This window comes from Vigna umbellata, chromosome 6 (genome assembly GCF_029865625.1).
Source record: "Vigna umbellata cultivar VRB3 chromosome 6, Vumbellata_1.0, whole genome shotgun sequence".
Taxonomy (NCBI): Eukaryota; Viridiplantae; Streptophyta; class Magnoliopsida; order Fabales; family Fabaceae; genus Vigna; species Vigna umbellata.
This window is the reverse complement of record NC_142170.1, coordinates 20,610,015-20,628,553: the sequence shown is the minus strand read 5'-3', so window position 1 is coordinate 20,628,553 and position 18,539 is coordinate 20,610,015. Positions and strand designations below refer to the sequence as shown.

General features: G+C 30.5%; 2 protein-coding genes across 2 annotated transcripts; one reads left to right on the top strand and one right to left on the bottom strand.

The window, feature by feature from the left end:
- Window positions 1-6,387: 6,387 nt before the first annotated feature.
- LOC148196939 (early nodulin-like protein 9) lies at window positions 6,388-7,635 on the bottom strand. The gene is made up of 2 exons (XM_088093194.1): window positions 7,367-7,635; window positions 6,388-7,042 (listed from the first exon to the last, which is right to left on the bottom strand). The coding sequence occupies exons 1-2, from the start codon at window positions 7,566-7,568 to the stop codon at window positions 6,600-6,602; spliced, it is 645 nt and encodes a 214-aa protein (XP_087949320.1). The 5' UTR covers window positions 7,569-7,635; the 3' UTR covers window positions 6,388-6,599.
- Window positions 7,636-9,919: 2,284 nt separating this feature from the next.
- On the top strand, window positions 9,920-17,262 carry LOC148196938 (rab GTPase-activating protein 22-like). Its single transcript, XM_088093175.1, has 10 exons — window positions 9,920-10,167; window positions 10,750-10,845; window positions 11,169-11,272; window positions 11,488-11,729; window positions 11,811-11,933; window positions 14,715-14,803; window positions 14,975-15,080; window positions 15,526-15,623; window positions 15,848-16,102; window positions 17,170-17,262. The coding sequence occupies exons 1-10, from the start codon at window positions 10,078-10,080 to the stop codon at window positions 17,260-17,262; spliced, it is 1,296 nt and encodes a 431-aa protein (XP_087949301.1). The 5' UTR covers window positions 9,920-10,077.
- Window positions 17,263-18,539: the final 1,277 nt, after the last annotated feature.

The window sequence follows — 18,539 nt, the reverse complement described above, 5'->3', positions numbered from 1 at the left end:
TAAAATTTTAGAAAAGATAATGTATTTTTTAATTCATGATTTAATTGATTGAAATGTATACTTTAATATTTATTGAATTGTTACGACAGTTGATAATGCATACATGGGGATCTAATTTGGTTAAATTGAACTAATTTATGGTAAGTAAGCGTATAAAGTGAACACGTAAAGATGTTTTTTCTATTCACGCATCTACTAAAGTCAAATCTAGCTTGTTCATGATTTGACTGATTTAGTCAGACTTTAAATTCGAAGGTTGCTAAAATAACTTTCATATATGGAATCACTTCTTAATATAATTTTATTGCATTATTATTATTATTATTTTAAAAAAATATTAATAGCATTTCTTAAAATTTCTCAACTTTAATTTTTAAATCAATGTAAAATTTATTCTTTTTACCTTAAATCTTATTTACTTATCCATTTAAATTAAAATAGTATAATAGATGGAATAAGCTTTTATAAGCTATATGACTGGAGTACGGTGGAGATTTTTAAATGAGTTGGTGATTGCATAAGTTTGACGGTGATGAGAATATTATGCATAATAGGTTTAATGTGGTGAGATGATAACTCTTCTAAACTATATGACTCAAGAGAGAGAGACTAGGGTGGTATTTTGGTACTCTCAAAAGAGGTTGAGCCAACTCTTAAGAAAGGGTGACTAGAAGAAACATAAAAGGAGTGCTCTAGCCTTTGTGACCTAGAGTTCAGTAGTATGATACAAATTTGACAACATAATGTTACTCAAATTCAAAGGTTAATTTACATGGGAAGATACCTCTATTTATAAGCTTAGGTAACCCTAAAAGTGTCTGCAAATTATGGAAGTAAAACGTTAATACTCTAACTTGGAGACCAAGGTAAAAACCTCTCCATTAAAAGGATGACACATATGACCACTACTAAGGAGAAATACTCTTCATTAGGAACATGACACATGGTCACTACTAAGGAGAAATCCCACCGTTAGGAGAATGCCATGTGGTAAGAGCATATGTCTCACAAAAGAGAGCAACTTGGAGACTATTTTAGTCAAAGGCCCACAAGCTTCTAGAATGTTTGCTTTACAAACTAGATTTTTAGTCACCGAAGTTGTCTTGAATTTCTTTCAACATGTAAACGTGTGATTCTTTATTTGTTCAATTTTTCTCTCTCTTGCAATTATGTTTCTTCTATAGAATTTGTTAGATATATTATATCTTTTATCTTTTAGTTAGTTTGTTATTATTTCTCATTTGTATTTTGGGCTTAACCCATATTTCTTCTATTATAAATAGAGAACCCTATGTGTGTATTTAACACAAGGGAGATTAATCCAAATATAGTTTTTCACTATATTCAACATGGTATCAAAGCAGGTTCTCTGATCTTCTTCCAGGGTCTCTGCTGTTTACCGGCGGCCGGCCGCCATGGCCGCCGACAGCCCCTAAAATCTCAGTGGGCCGTCCATCTTTTCTTCTTAAATCTGTGCCACAGTCAGCACCAGTCCAGACCCAGTGCCACTGCTATCGCCGCCACTTTCCGCTGCCGTCGCTGCTAACTCCGGCCACCGTCGTCGCCGCCGCCACCGCCGGCCACCGTCACAGTTTGGATCGGTGACCTGCGGATCTGGACCGTCTCTTCGAGCGACGGCCAACCACGCTAGTTTCGAGAGCCACTTCTCAATCACGCGCTGCCACGCAACGCTTCTTTCCGGCCAGTCCGCCGTCGCCGCCGCCGCCGAACGTCGTTTGCTCCGGCGAAGTCAAGGGTTAGGTGCGCCTTGAGAAGCGCAACCCAACCCTAGTGGTCCCGTTCTCCGAAGCCTCCGCACCAGCTGTCACGCGCCGCTTCTTCTCGGCCGCGTGTTCTGCACGCGCCGCCTTCCCGGTGTCAGAGTTTCACCGCGACACCTCCATAGCCGTCGTCGGACCTCCCTCTCTCTGTTCAGACCCTCCAGAGCAGCCATTGATGCCATCTTCGTCTGTCTTCGTCTCTGCCGTTGATGATCCATAGTCGTTTGCCGCTGTTCGCGCCGTTTGCCGCTATCCGTGCCGTTTGCCGTTGTCCACGCCGTTTGCCGCTGTCCGCGCCGTTTGACGCTGTCCGTGCCGTTTACCGCTGTCCGCACCGTTTGTCGCTGTCCGCACAGTTTGTCGATGTCCGCGTCGTTTGCCGCTGTCCGCGCCGTTTTCCGCTGTCAGCGCCGTTTGCCGTTGTCCAAGCGTCATTTGCCACTGTCCAAGCGCCGTTTGCTGCTGTCCAAGCGTCGTATGCTTCCAACCACTGTAGGCCCCATCACCTCGTCAGTTAGTGATGGCAGTCCCTGTAGTTTTGTCGCTTCCAGCCACTACAGGCCCCATCAGTCAGTGATGGCAATTTAGTCCCTACAGTTTTATAGCAGTCAACTGCCGCTGCAGTCGCTACCGCCTCAGACAGACGCAACTGCGTCAGTTCTTCTTGGGCTAGAGTTTAGCGCGATCTTCTTGTGATACACGACTAAGTATCACCACTTGGGAGTTGTCCAGCAAAGAATTTTGGACCTCCAACGTATCTTTGGATCTTTGATGTCTTTGTTTCAGCATTGTAGCTTAATATTTTGTTTTATTTTAGTGGTCCAGCAACTGTGATATTCCACATTTCCACCGTTCACACTGAGGGGGAGTACGTTTCCAAGACACTACAAGTCACATATATATGGGTGTAGTCCCTGCAGTTTTGTAGCTCTTAGCTTTCAGCTACCATTGTTGATCTCGTCACTCATCCATCATTGATTGGGAATTAGTCCTTGCAGTTTGTCATTGTCCACCACTGCTCTCCTTCATCCACTTTTGAAGTTGAAGTTTCACAAGCTGTTGTTAGTCCATCTATTTTTGCCTCACACTCTTGAAGACAAATCATCTAGTTCAATACTGAGTTCATCTATTCTAAGCTTAGTTCATACAATTTGTATGCTCCAGCTTGAGGGGGAGTGTTAGATATATTATATCTTTTATCTTTTATCTTTTAGTTAGTTTGTTATTATTTCTCATTTGTATTTTGGGCTTAGCCCATATTTCTTCTATTATAAATAGAGAACCCTCTGTGTGTATTTAACACAAGGGAGATTAATCCAAATATAGCTTTTCACTATATTCAACAGAATTCTTAATTTTTTTTATTCAACATTGAGTAGGTTTTCTCTGATTTGATCCTAGTTCTTAGGTTGTTTACAATCTGGTAGGGTGGTTGTAGTAAAGATAATGTAGATGGACACTAGCGTTATAATTCTTGCTATCTATTTTTAGTTTAGCTTTGGGTCATTCAATTTACATCGTAGTAGTACTTATCATGTTGTGTTCTTTCTAGTGTTGTCAAAATGGGTTGGAACCCATGAACCGATCCAGCCTACCACGGGTTTGGATTGAGTTGGATTGAAAAAAAAAATTGAAATTTCAATATGGGTTAATTTTGAGCCTAGCCCACTAAGAACTCCCAGGTTGTGGTGAGCCGGGTTGACTCACTAACCCACCTAATTTTGGTTTTTTGGTTTGCATTTGGATTATATTCAGAGTCTAAAATGGTTTTGGATTGTATTTGAATTATACTATATTCTTTTTATTTTGAATTGTCTTTGAAGTCTAATATGATTTTGGATTGAAATTAATTTAGATTGAATTAGAAAAAAAATGTTATTTTTTTATTGAAAAAAAAAACTTGTAATTAAGTGAGTCAGTGAGCCAACTAGTTTAACCCACCAACCTGTGGTGACTGAAGCTGGATTTAAATTTTTTCAACTAGCTAATAATTGAGCTGGGTTGGGACTAAGTGGCCAACGCGTGATGGGCTAAATCGGGTAGGACTAGGTGATTCATTTTGACAGCACTAATTCTTTCTCAAGCTTAATTCAGATTTAAACTTTGATTTGTTTGAATAATTGAATGGGAATGTGCACAATTCCAATTTCTGAAATTGGAATTGCAGAACCCTAAATTGGATCTATTTTATTTAAGTGGTCTTCTTGAGTCACATTGGGATTCAATTAGGCAAATGAATTTAATAATCAACTTTGATTTTTGCTATGATGATTGATTTCTACAACCTTTGATGACACTGGTCTTATAATTGTTTTTTTATGTTTCTTTTAATATCTGCATATTCAATTTGATTGTCTTGTGAATAACATATTTTTTTGGCTTAATTTGATTTCTTGGTAGCTTAGGATTTTCTTAAATTTAGTGCATATACCCATCCTGTGTTACTGTCACTCTGATGAGTGTATATTTATGTCCACATTTTAGGTTTAATTTTGAAATTTTGATGGAATTTTTATGTTTAAATAATTGGTTTAAATAAGATTTGTGACATTAAACTTATCGAGTTTGGGAATTAAAAAGTATTAAAATGTGATTTTTAGTTGCATAACTATTTTTGCATATTCTAATGCTTGTTGATGCGGCTGAAATAAAATTTGATTCATTCAAAGCATGAAATTAAATGCTTGTTGATGCGGCTGAAATAAAGTTTGATTCATTCAAAGCATGAAACTAAATTGTTTGAGTCATAAAATAAGGCTAAAATTAGTGAATTCGGGAAAGAAATATATAAGGAGTTGAATGCACCCCTAGTTTCACTTATACACTCCCTTTATTAGCAATGAGTCATTTTACTTCTACACCCCTTGATTTTCTTATTTCACACCCCTTTTACTACTCACAAAAAGTAGATCCAATCAGAATCTTACACATGGAAGAATCCTCAACTAAAACAATAGGCCAACCAACTGTTGATATGTCATCTTGCAAATCCTTATATGGTCTAGAATAGTCTCCTAGAACTTGGTTTGGAAAATTTAGTAACGTTGTTCAATAATTTGGAATGACTTAGTATGAGGCAGATCATTAAGTTCTTTATCTTCACTCGAGTGTTGAATGAGTCTACTTGATAATATATGTTGATGACATCATTCTTACAAACTTAGATATTTCTTGGGTATTGAGGTGGGACAATCCAACGATGATATTATTATATATCAAAGGAAGTATGCATTGAATATTTTGGTTGAAACTAGGATGATGGATTCAAAATATATTGACACACCCATGAATCTTAATACTAAACTTTATCAAAACAGGAGGATTCTATGTGAGACCCCGAAAAATATAGAAGAATAATTGAAAAATTGAATTATCTTATAGTTATTTGTTCTAACATTTCCTTTGTAGTTACTGTGGTAAACCAATTCCTTAATTCCTTGTGTGAAGATCATTGGAATACAATTATCCGTATATTAGAGTGCATTAAAGGATATCTTGAAAAGTGGTTGTTATATGGTTTTAATAACCATACAAGAGTGATTTTCCAAGAGTGTTGTGACAAGATCTAGTGTAGAAGTAAAATATAGAGCTATAGCGTTAGCCACTTGTAAGCTTATTTGGCTTAAACAATTGCTTTTAGAGTTATAATTTGAAGTTGTCACTCAAATGACGCTTATTGTGACAATAAGGCTACTTTTCATATTAGTTCTAATCTTATCTTTCATTCAAGAGAAGATTATATCTAGAGACATCAAGACTGAGTTCATTAATTCAAGTGATTAGTTAGTAAATATTTTCACTAAGTTTTTACGACTGAGAATTAATTATATTTGTAACAAGTTTAATACATACAATTTGTATGCGTCAGCTTGATAGTGTTAGATGTTAAATTATTAAATATCTTATATATCTTAGTTAGTTTATTATTACTTCTTTTTATATTTTGAAATTAGCCCATATTTTTTTATTATGGCCCATATTAATCTCATACATATATATTCAACAAATATGATTATAAAATTTTTAAATTAAGAAAATGAATGCTTCTATATCCATCAAGCGATCAATATAAATACACATATTACAAAAATCTATTACACAAGACAAACTTACAACCAAAAAAATTCATCAGCTAGTATTAATAAGTATGACCAAAATTGTGTCTATAAATAGGTTAAAAATATATCTTCTAATCAATAATAAAATAAAATAAATATTCGTAATTATAATATATCAATAATATATAAAGACATCTATTATTTACATATAAACTAGTTGATATAACATGACATCCTTTAGTTAGATAATTCAACTCTTTATTAAATAATTTTTTTATTTAATAAAGTAACTAATTAAAAAAGTGATTTAAAATGATTAAATAATTATTAAATAATAAAATTGTAAATACACATTTTGTCTTTTTTTCTCTATCTTATATTTTGAAAAAACATTTCGAAGAAATAAATTGTCTCATGTTTCATATTATCACGAAACATTTTCCTGCGTTTTGTAACTAAATAAATGAATAATGGTTTTAGTTCATTTCACGAGAATATCGTTTATACAAGAAGGTGGTATATAAGAAAGAAAGAATGACACAGAAGGCTAAATCAATCACTGTCAGCTTATTATTATTATTATTCAATCTTCACAAATATATATCAAACATCATCCCAACTTTGAACCAAAGACCAGCAAGTTCAGTAGTTCTTACCTCAAAGCATAGGAAACAAAGAACAGAAAAATGAAAAAATATAAAAGAATTGTATGGAAAAGAAAAAAAAGAGACGAAATCAATCCTCAACCACTCATAAATTCTTAGAAAGATAAAAGCATGATGACTGAAACCATGAATGCTCCAACAGAGCCAACAAGAGAGAGAAAGGCTGAAGGAGCAGCATTGGGAGGTGGAGGTTCACTAACGGGGCTTGGTGTTTGGTTTGTGTCTGAAGTTGGAGATTGACCCTCTTGCCCAGTAGTAGGTGGTGGTGATGAAGATGATGATTGTGGTGAAGGTGGAGAAGCATTGGTGCTTTGGTTGCTGTTTTTGTTCCTTTCAGCAAGCACAATCACTGTTAACTTTTCATTTTTCAGGCAGTTGTCTTTGCTTCCACTTATGAAAAAGTGAGGCCCTGATTTGTCTAGCTTGAAGACTGTGTGGCCATCAGAGAATTTTGAATAAGGTGAATCGGTGTTGCAGCTCGCATAGTCTTCACTCTTTACATACAGCACTGAGTCTTGGCCAGATTGGTAGTTGAACACTGCAATACCCATATATTTTAAAGTTTAATAACTAGTGTTGATGGTGACGTTTTGCTGAGAAAGATAGAAATATATAATTATACTCAGGGCTTTAAATCTTTCTATGTGAATGTGTGAAAAGCAATACTGGTTTTGTACTCTGATTTTTGCAACGTATATCAGATTATCAAAGTTATACATATATTGAAAAGGTTGATTTGGGACAAAAGAATATAAGAATCATTAACCAAAGTCAAAGTAGAAGTATATCAATTGGATGATCTAAAGTGAAATGTTAAACTGTGTAAAAAATAGGAAGCATAGATTGAATGAAGAAAGCTCACCAAGGGAGTCTCCAACTTGAAAACGGCTCTTTTCTGCCCATTGATTGAAAGGATTGAAAGTGGGATCATTGGGAACACTCCAACCCTTTTGGCCACCAACTACAAAATCATAGGAAGCACCCTTTTGAACCATCAGCAGAAGACAAAGCCAGCCAACAAAGGCATGCACTGCTTTGTTAGACCTAAAGATGAATGTGGCCATTGAAAGATCTCAAAGATTTTGCAAATGGGAAGTTGGTATTGCAATTTGCAACCCAAATGCTAGAAAAGTTGGTTGGAGAGATGAGTGACATTGAACCATGATGAGGGTTTATGTAGGTGTAGGTTCCGTGGAACTGTGGCAGGGAAGCCATTACAACTTTCATTATTCTCCCTTCTGTTAGGGTTTACTTTGATTCTGATGCAAAGCACAAGTTCCCTTTTATTATCTGGACTATGATCTCTTTTAGAATCTTTCTCAAAACTTGATATGTGGGTTTGTGCTTTGCTTTGGTACTACCAAGAATATTCATGTCTTGTGACATAGGGCTAAACTAGCTAATCACACAATTATATGAGTAAAAATATGATTCCCAATACTCCAATCTATATCATATTTTTATTTAATATGTATTTGTATTCGATATTTTTAAGGCATTCTAATAATATTTAACCATGAAGTATTTAATTTATAAAATATTAGTATATTTATCATGATTTATAAGTTTTTATTTTTATAATATTTAATATATATTATTTTAATTTGAATTCACACAATAATTATTATATGTTTTTAATAAATTTCATACATTTTTTAGTATATATATATATATATATATATAAGCTTCACATAAAACTAGATGTATGTACAAAATTATACAAAAAACAAAGAAACAATAACAAGAAAATGTAATATATATATATATATATATATATATATATATATATATTACATTTTCTTGTTATTGTATTTTTGGTATAATTTTGTACATAGTTGCATATATCTATGTGAAGTTTTTTGTGCGTTGTTACGTGATAGATTAACACTATGCAAGCATTAGTTTTTTCTTTGGCTTCTCTACATATGACTTTTACTCTTCAGCCTTTATCTCCTTTATCGTCTAATATCCTCTATGGTAAATTTTGTCAAATTTTTTCAGTAATGAATTTCACTGTGTGTATTGTTGCAGTGACTTTGCATATTTTGGATGCTTCAAAAGTTTTTATAAAAGATACACAACTTTTGTGGAAACGTATAGAAATAGTATTGGTTGAGTAAAGAAGAAAAAACATAGTAGAAAAGTACGGTATGTGTATGTTTTTATATATAAAACAAGCAGTAGAATTAAGATCTTATCCTAAGCAAATTTAATCCTACTGGTTCATCAAATAATATTAGATAAATAAAATAGATCATTTTGATTAGAAGTAAAATTATTGGATTACAATTTTGTGAAAATTTAACTAAAAAAGTTGTTTAAATTTTAAAACTTAAATGTATTTATAAACTTTTAAATATATTTTAAATTTTAAATTCTATTTTTAGTATGATATTTTTTATATAATAATAAATTATACAAAGTCATAGTGAATTACAAAAATAGTTGTTCAAATCATATCTTAAGTGAACACCTTGGAAAAAAATAAAATAAAATTGTAGGAATAAATTTTGTACAATTAAAATACGTATGATTAAACTTTGTAAGAAATTGATTTTGTACAATTATATGTACAACATGAAGCTCTCTAGTAAATTTGGTTTAATAAAGTGATATATGAATATTTTATTAATAAAAAGGTTAAACTAATTATATATAGTTTAGATGAAAATATCTATCTAAAAACATTTTCCTAGTCTTCCTTTTTACTTCTCTCTAAACTCCTTCATCCATCTCTTATATTTTTTTCAATTAGAGATCACCTCTGAACTCATGACGAAAAATTACATCCATCCGATTAGAATAAATTATTCATTTATCATTTTTTAAAAATTTGGTCAATATGAAAAGTTTGACACCCATTTTAACTATGAAATTTATCGATAAAAACTTCCTTCGATAATGATAATAAACATTATGGAAAGATTTTACCAAACCTGTTACGAATGAATTCATTAGTGATCAGGAATAAAAATTATAATTTATGGACGGATCCATTAATGACAAAGGTATTCATCAATAACTAAAATTTTTAAATTTCTCAATAAAATTTATTAATAAACTTTGTTTATAAACAAAATTTATAATGAAAGAGCATTTTTTCCATAAGATATACGTGAACATGGATCACGACTAATTTCAAGGAATCATACGAAACACGTACACATAAAAATAAAATAATTTAAAAGTATAATGAGAGAGATAGAAAAATAGAAACGAAATGGTTTGTGTAAATTTACGCATTAAACGGTGAATGTTAGAGTTTGTGAGGTTGTGAATGATTTTTGACATGGTATTGGGAGAGTTTCCTTCATCAAACACAATCACCATTTGTTAACCCCACAAAACCACAAATACTAAAAAAGAATAAAAAGTTTTTGAATTTTTTTTGTAGTATTTGGCTTTAGAACTTTGCCCTACCCATTGAACCTTGGTTGGATCCCCTTTGAATTCTTCATTGAAGATTAATTTCTTGGGTTTGCCATATCATTTCAAAGGGGTCCAACTCCTGGTTAGGAATCATTATCATTGTTTTTGCATTCATTTTTTCCAAGAACACTTCTGATTTTTGGGATGTGGAGAGATCCTGGAGCTCCCGCCGATTCGTTTTATGAAACTCGTCCTGAATGCACTGATGTTCCAAAGTCTAAATTTAGGATCAAGGTATCTTCTTTTCTCTTTCATTTCAGCATTCAAAGAAATTTACGTTATAATCTTATGCCACCAATGTTATCAATAACTCTGTCAATTCATTGGTTATTTACGAATGTTTTAAGTATTTTTGTTGGTGCTATGGTGAATTCTTTGAGCCATTATTTGAAAAGTTACTTAACTTTGTGAAACTTTTATGCAAACGGGTGATTGGAAATGTGTATATAAATATGTCTAAAATGGACTAATTGGCCTTGATAGAAAGGTTAATGGTGGGTGCCATAATGATGGTATATATTTTCATAAAACAAAAAGGCAATGTTGTAATTGTTAGTTACTATATTAGGATAGTTTTTGGGTATCTTTGGTTTGATTCTCTATATACTTAATTAACTTCAAGAAAATAAGTATTAATAACATTACTCTGGTTGATTATGATGGATCATGAAAATATCTAAGTATTATAATTAAACAATTTGTATTATTATATTATAAAAGTTATAATCTTTTAATTAAGAAGTTTATTTTTTATGTGTTTAGTCGTGCAGCATTAACATATATGTTTTGAATTAAGCTTCTTGTAATGTGATTCAGGCTGGCAAAACATTAAGTGCAAGAAAATGGCATGCCGCGTTTTCTCCAGAAGGGTATCTAGATATAGGCAAGACTCTAGGTCGAATCCACCGAGGGGTAATTCATATTTCTTTCTTTCACTTTTTTTTAGGGTTTAGGGTTTGTTCACATTAGAAAACTTGATCATGTGAAATTTGATGCAATATTGTCTTGCAAATAAAATTAATAACTAATGTTTTTGGAAATACTTTGATTTTCTTTGCAAAACCATGAGATTTTATTACCATTATCATGCAACACATTTCAATGATTTAAAATCACTTTGCCACTTTTATTTTAATCAAGTATTTAAAATGTAATTTGTTTATATATATATGTAGCTTGCTATATAAAAGTTATGTAATAAGGAATCTATAACTTTATTAAAATTTTAAAATCAGGGAATCCATCCATCAATTAGGGGAGAAGTTTGGGAATTTCTACTTGGTTGCTATGATCCCAAGAGTACATTTCAGGAAAGAGATGAAATAAGACAACGTCGAAGGTAAACATTCTCAGCTTCAAGATACCTTTTTAGTTACAACATTTTACATGAACCATGCAAAGCATTTTAACTATCTTTACTACCATGTTTTCCCTTTAAAAATAAAAATGGATTAATGATTATAACAAGAATATATTCTACAATTTAAGACTTTTTTTTTCTGAATTTAGTGGATGATTAGTTGGGTAGTTTAACTTTTATAATAATGTTTTCAGGGATCTTTATAATACATGGAAAGAAGAATGTCGTATATTGTTTCCTCTTGTAGGAAGTGGTAGATTTATCACAGCACCTGCAGTTGCTGAAGATGGTACACAATGTTTAGATCCATTGGTTTTGTTAGAAAAGAATCCAGAGAATGGACCAGTTGTTCTTCAAGATGTCACTCCTCCATCTTACTTAGAAAAGATCACAGACAAGAGAATAATTCAATGGATGTTAACACTTCATCAAATAGGTTTGTGATTTTTTATTTTTTTTTATGTTGGTAAAACTACGATGAAAATTATCCTAATTCTTGCACAAACACATGTTTCAGGTCTTGATGTTGTTCGCACTGATAGAACATTAGTATTTTATGAAAAGAAAGAAAACTTGTCAAAACTATGGGATATTCTCTCTGTTTATGCTAAAATAGATTCAGATGTTGGCTATGGTCAAGGTCAGTTTTTAAATTTCAATCTTAAATACTTCACATTACCAAATTTGGATGCTGACCAATATACATAGAATCTATCATTATTCTTTTTAGATCTTATTTGCCTTAATATAAAGGATAATTCCATGTAACTTTACAACCTTAAAAAACAAAGACAAATGAACAAACCATCACTTTAATATTTAATATTATTGTACGGTAGTAAACACCTTGTTTTTGTCTGATAAAGAAACACCTAGTTTTATTTGACTACAATGTTTTGAAATAACATAAAAATACTTGGGTTGATTATGGATAAGATTTTTTAAAATTCATACAATTGGAATCCAATAATATAGATTGGATTTAAAATATAGATTAATTTTAACTAGATTGCAATGGTTTGGATTTTTCAAATCCAATTTAAATTAGAATAAATTAAGATTAAATCCACTTTGTAAATTAGATTAACTTTAACATGGAATTGATCTAATCAACCTGACTTGAGATTAACTCAACTTAGTTTGCATGGTTTCGATGATTAGATGTAGTACACAATGTATTGACTTAACACAGGTTTAACTTGACTTAGTCCAACCTAGTCTAACTTGATCTCGACTTAACTCAACTCAATCTGAACCTAAACTAACATAATCTTGAACGAACTCAACTTAGGCCAAGTCAAACCAAGACACGAGTCGACTTGGCTCGATGTGGGATTAAATCGACCTCAGCCTAGGCTGACTCGACTCAATCTCAACCTAGGATTGACTCGGCTCGTCATGGACCCAATTTAACTCGGCTTAACATAGACCTAGATCAACTTTATTAGACATGGGCCCAGCCTGACTTTGCTTTACTTAACCATGGGCTAACTTGGTTGGAATTAGGACTAGGATGACTTCGATTGACCTAAGATCTTGTCGACTCGTCTTGAACTTACTTGGATTGACTTAGTTGACCTCATACTAGACGACTAGCTCTATTATAACTCGAGTTGACTCAGATCGACTAAGGTCAAGGTTGACTCAACTTGAATAGCCCGAGCCAACTATGGTCAACCTAAGCTAACTTGACCCTATTTGGGTTTAGGTTTGCTCAACCTGGGCCTAAATCAATTCAACTCAACATGGGTCTTGTCTAACTCGACTCACCTTGAACCTAGATCAGCTCAACTCAATCTAAGCTCAACTTGACTCGACTTAACCTAGCCTAAGCCTAACTCAACTTGACCAAGGCCAAGCTTGCTAAGATTTACCTTGTCCTAAATCAACTCGGCTAAACATGGATTGGTTCAGAATTATATGGACTTGGAGTCCCCTCAACTCAATTGAACGTGGGCTCACCATGACTTATCTCAACCTGTGCCTAGGTCGGCTCTGTTTGACCTATGCCTGACTTGACTCGATTATTTGACCAAGATTTGGGTTTATTTAGCTTAATTTAGACCTAACCACTCGATTCGATTGGACTTAGGTCAACTTGGTTTGACTTTAACTCAAGTCGATCCAACTCGACCTTACATAAGCTCAATCCAATTTTACCTTTCTTGGGTATAACCTGACATAATATTTCATAACTTAAAATGAACTATACGTACCTTGATTTTGAACTTTCAAAATCCAAAAACATTATCTGATCTAAATCCAATTTAAATCTAGCTAAATGTATTGAGTTTAAAATCCAAAAATATGAATTTGAATTTGAGATGAAACTATTTAAGTATATTTAGAGTGATATGAATTTAGATAATTTATTTAATAATTTGAATTTTTTGTTCACTCTTAAAGAATACTTGTATACCGCCTTGCTCACTTTGATCTTACTCCGTAGTTATTTATTATAAATCCTTTAGTTTATTTTTTTCGCATTCAACTTAATATAGAGAAAAATATTCATTAACCTTCACCTTACCATTTTAGTACTTAGTTTATACAAAGTATGAATACCTGAACCAAATGAGCACCTTATTATTGATTCACAAATAAAGTTTGAAAACAAGATATAGTGTGTTTGTATTCACTTCTTGAGTTAAAGATTCTTGCTTGAGAACTTCCCAAAGATGTAATTCATTTTGTAGTTTACATCTGTCATAATTGGGTTTTTAGCATAGTTGAAATAATAGCCAAATTCATGTCCGACCATATGATGTAAGACCTAAATCATAACTATAAAGAGATGTTTTAGTGTGGTATGTTTTTACTTAGATGAGAGTGTTATATGTTTTTACTTTAAATGAGAGTGTTATATGTTTTTACTTTAAACGAGTTTACCCTTCAAATCAAAGTAGTCTCTTTTCTTTATAGAAAACAATAAAAAATATTTTTTGTTTATGGGCATACTCTCAACCAAATTTGACTCATAGAAAGAGGAAAATAAAAGAAATAAAAAAATAAAAGCCAATAAGCTTCTCGCAAAAAAAAACAAGGTATGAAAATAAACTCTTAATTCTTTAAAAGTGTTCATTGTTTGATTTGAGAGATGTCTTTCACTTCTTATTTTTATAGATACCTAAAAAATCCCTTTTAACTTTATTTGTTGTTTTAAAGGATTTTTATAACGAACAGAAAAAATAAATTTGAAGAAAACGGTCTCATAAAAGATAAAATTAATAAAATAATTATTTTAATTTAAAAAAAATTAAAAAAATTAAATTAGAAACAAAATATGTACCCTAAAAAAATTCCTCTTTATATAATAGTATAAATGAGTGAAGATAAAAAAAAAATATAATTATTCTTGAAACCAAAGAAGCTCCAAATGTAACACCATAAAATTTTTACTTTTTGGTTACACTTTTTGCAGGAATGAGCGACCTGTGCTCTCCTATGATAATACTTCTTAATGATGAAGCCGATGCTTTTTGGTGCTTTGAACGTTTGATGCGTAGATTGGTAAACTCCAATCCTATCTATTACAAAATTAATGACTTCCATGCCATGTTGCAAAATAAATTGACTAACCAAGATTTGAATATTTAGAATTATATATATGAAATTAAAATATGTTTAAACAATATTTAAACGTATTTATTTCTTACAATCAACATTGTTTATTTTTTTAAGCGAGGAAACTTTAGATGCACTGCTAACTCTGTTGGGGTTGAGGCACAATTAAGTAATTTGGCAACAATCACTCAAGTAATTGATCCAAAACTTCATCAACATATAGGTATATTTCCTTGTGTCTATTTTTATTTATGAGCAGAAAATCTAATTATATATACAATATAGTTTTTGTGAGATTTCTTCAAAAATAATGAAAGAGAAATCAGTGCAAGGTCACCCATAAGTGGTGGATTATTTTAATTGTGAGTTTAAGTTTTACATTAAATAAAAAGATACAAAAATACAAAAAAAAAACTGTAAGTTTATTATTTTTTAAATTTTAAATTAAATATGTTGTCAGAAATTTATACGAGTTGAACTTGTTAGCACCACATTTCTCATTATATAACCTAAAATAACTGAACAAATATATTTCTATATTTTGTAAATATCATGTTTCCATAACATTCACAAAAGTAACATTTGATTTTAGATTTATATATTTTGTAAATATCTTGTTTCCATAACATTGACAAAAATAACATTTAATTTTTATTGATGGAGAACAGAACAAATTGGTGGAGGTGACTATCTATTTGCTTTTCGGATGATAATGGTTTTATTTCGACGAGAATTCTCCTTTTGTGACTCATTGTACCTTTGGGAGGTTTGTTTTCTTTTTTTATTTCTATTTGTTTAAGCTCATATATCTTCATAAAAGAAACATTAAATTTCATATTTACATTAATTTTTTCCATTAGAAAATGATAGCATACAGAATAATAACCTATAATTGTACTAAAACAATAACAACAAAATTTTAACTATTAAAATGTTTAAGAATGTGAATGATTTTATATAAAATAAAAAATGTTATTTTGAATGAAACAGATGATGTGGGCTCTAGAATACGATCCTGACTTGTTTTGGATGTACGAGGAGGCTGATGATAAATCTGAGGAATTTAAAGGAAGAATGAAGTCGTTACGTCACTATGGGAAGTATGAGAGAGAAAATATGAAAAATGGAGGAAAGAATGGAGAAGATCCTCCATTTCCCATATCTGTTTTCCTTGTTGCTAGTGTTTTGAAGGAAAAAAGTGCAATATTACTCCAACAAGCAAAAGGTTTGGATGATGTTGTCAAGGTATACACTTCTTTACCTTAACTTTCCATTAATTTCAATTATTCATTAATTATACACATATATATACCTTCATTTATTATTATTGTTAAAATAAATTATATAGATTTCATTCATGTCAAGTTAAAAAATCCAGTTTTTTCATTTTGTTTGAGGGGTGAGTTAAATCATTTCTCTTCTATTAGAAATGGGTTAATTAGTAATTTGTCAACAATTCTTAAAATAATTTCTTTTTTTAATTTAATTATTTATTATTTTTACTTATGTGAGTTGATAATTTTTTTTAATAATAGAATGGAATTTAATAATGTTTGAGTGATTCAGCATAATATCATTTTAAGTTTGTGAGCGATATTCAGTAAAATAAGTGACGTACCATTATAAATTAGTAAGTTTAATGAGTCAACTTTTACTTTATTGCAACAAATAAATATATTGAACAAGTTGATAGTAAAATATTTTTAAATGAATTAACCCATCAATATGTGATAATTGAGTTGCATTAAAAAGAAATCTAACTAAAAAAAAGTTAATCAAGTTAAATTGACTTACTTTTAATTTAATCTATAGTAAAATTATTTCATTTAAACTAAATTGAGACATATTTGGCACTCTTATTTTATATACACCTATTACATACTTTTTTTTTCTTTTTTATATTTCATCTTATCACATATATATTCTATAAATTTGTAAGTTTTATATTATATATATAAAAGAGTTTATCAATATTTTAAATCTACATGAATAACTTTTCTTGAAATTATGGAAAGAATAGTTACATATTACACTAGTGCATAGCGCATGTATATTTACTTTTTTTTAATAACAAACAATAATGAAATTATAATATATAATTGTATATATTTTTTATTTATTTAGTACATAATTTTTATTTATTTAATTGTGAAAATTATAATTTAGAAAAAATGGTTAAATTTAAATAATCAATTAAATTTAAATAAAATAGTAACTTGAAAGATAAAAGTAAAAAAAAAAATGCCACAAAAAAAGAGAATCCTTTTTATATGGTTAGGAACTTCTCTTTTACTGCCTATTTATTTTCTCAGATATTGAATGATGTGAATGGAAACCTTGATGCCAAGAAAGCTTGTATGGCTGCACTTAAACTTCACAAGAAGTATTTGAAAAAGGTATTGTAAAACATTTTTTTTTAATATCTTCCACAGTTTCTTGTGTTTATATTTTCATGTTTTCATATAATACTATTGAAAAACAATTAGCATTAAGGAAAAAATTAAACACAGTGTTCTATTCCTTTATAGTTATAACATAATGTTAAAATTCTATACATGAAGAGATATGATGAAAAAATTATAATTTCAAGATTGTGGGAATAATGTAATCAATTTGTTAGTGACTAAATAATACTTAAAAAAGATTATGTTATCTTTTAATTTTAATCTATAAAGTAAATCTAAAGATCATCATTTACCATTGACATTTTGTTGTCATACCTGAACAAATTCCCTAATATAAAGTTCTCAATTGCTACTAAATTATTTGTAATTAAAGTGATAATAAGGATACACAACCTTATGTGTTTTTTGAATTTTGTCATGCTTAAAGTTAAACCTATTGTTTTTGTTTTCTAACATGTTCTCACTGATATCATTATAAACTCCTATTCATTTGACTTCTTTTATGCTGAAGGAAGCAAAAGATTAGCTACGTTGATATCTATATTTGAAAAAGGAAAAATGAATTATATAACCTTTTGTTTAATTATCTTTGTTTATGGGAATAAGAACTAAAAAAATGTCACATTAATGATACATAGTATCTTTTTATAGTGGAAACTAAATCTCGGATCCATGCTCATAACATGATACATCATATCACTAGAAAATAATTATTTTAAGAAAATAATCGATATATATTATTTCATCAAATTATGAGTATGGGTATACGATATTTACTTTTAATTGGAAAAAAAGTTAGCAGTATATTACATTTCTTTTGTCATTAATATATTAATATATTATTATTTATTATTATTATTACTATTATTATTATTATTTTGTCGTAAATTAAGTGACATATAGTGCTTATATTGTGCTAGCTTGTTTTAAAATTTATTTTGTTTTTATCAAAATTTTCTTTAGTTATCCACGTAATTATATACACAAAAATTGTGATTTTTGCAGGCTAAGAATCCCTAACATAATATATAGCTCGCAATATTTGGTTTTCCACTTACCAAGTGATGTGTTGCTGAGCCCTTGTTTAGAAGACAACTTTGATTCTTCTAAAAAAAATTTGAATTATATTTTATTTCAGCATTGAAGAAGGGTTCCAACCATTGTATCATGAAACACAATTGTTGTATGTTAAATTAATCTTATTTTTGGTATGTGTTACAATCTTTTTTTTCTTTCATATATGTAATGTGTTATACGCGGTAAAAGATGCGAAAAAA

Coding starts and splice junctions, on each gene's coding strand:
- LOC148196939 (XM_088093194.1), bottom strand. CDS start 7,568: ATGGCCACATTCATCTTTAGGTCTAACAAAGCAGTGCATGCCTTTGTT. Junction 7,043..7,366: donor TCAAGTTGGAGACTCCCTTG/GTGAGCTTTCTT, acceptor TGGGTATTGCAG/TGTTCAACTACCAATCTGGC.
- LOC148196938 (XM_088093175.1), top strand. CDS start 10,078: ATGTGGAGAGATCCTGGAGCTCCCGCCGATTCGTTTTATGAAACTCGT. Junction 11,273..11,487: donor GAAATAAGACAACGTCGAAG/GTAAACATTCTC, acceptor TAATGTTTTCAG/GGATCTTTATAATACATGGA. Junction 11,934..14,714: donor AGATGTTGGCTATGGTCAAG/GTCAGTTTTTAA, acceptor CACTTTTTGCAG/GAATGAGCGACCTGTGCTCT.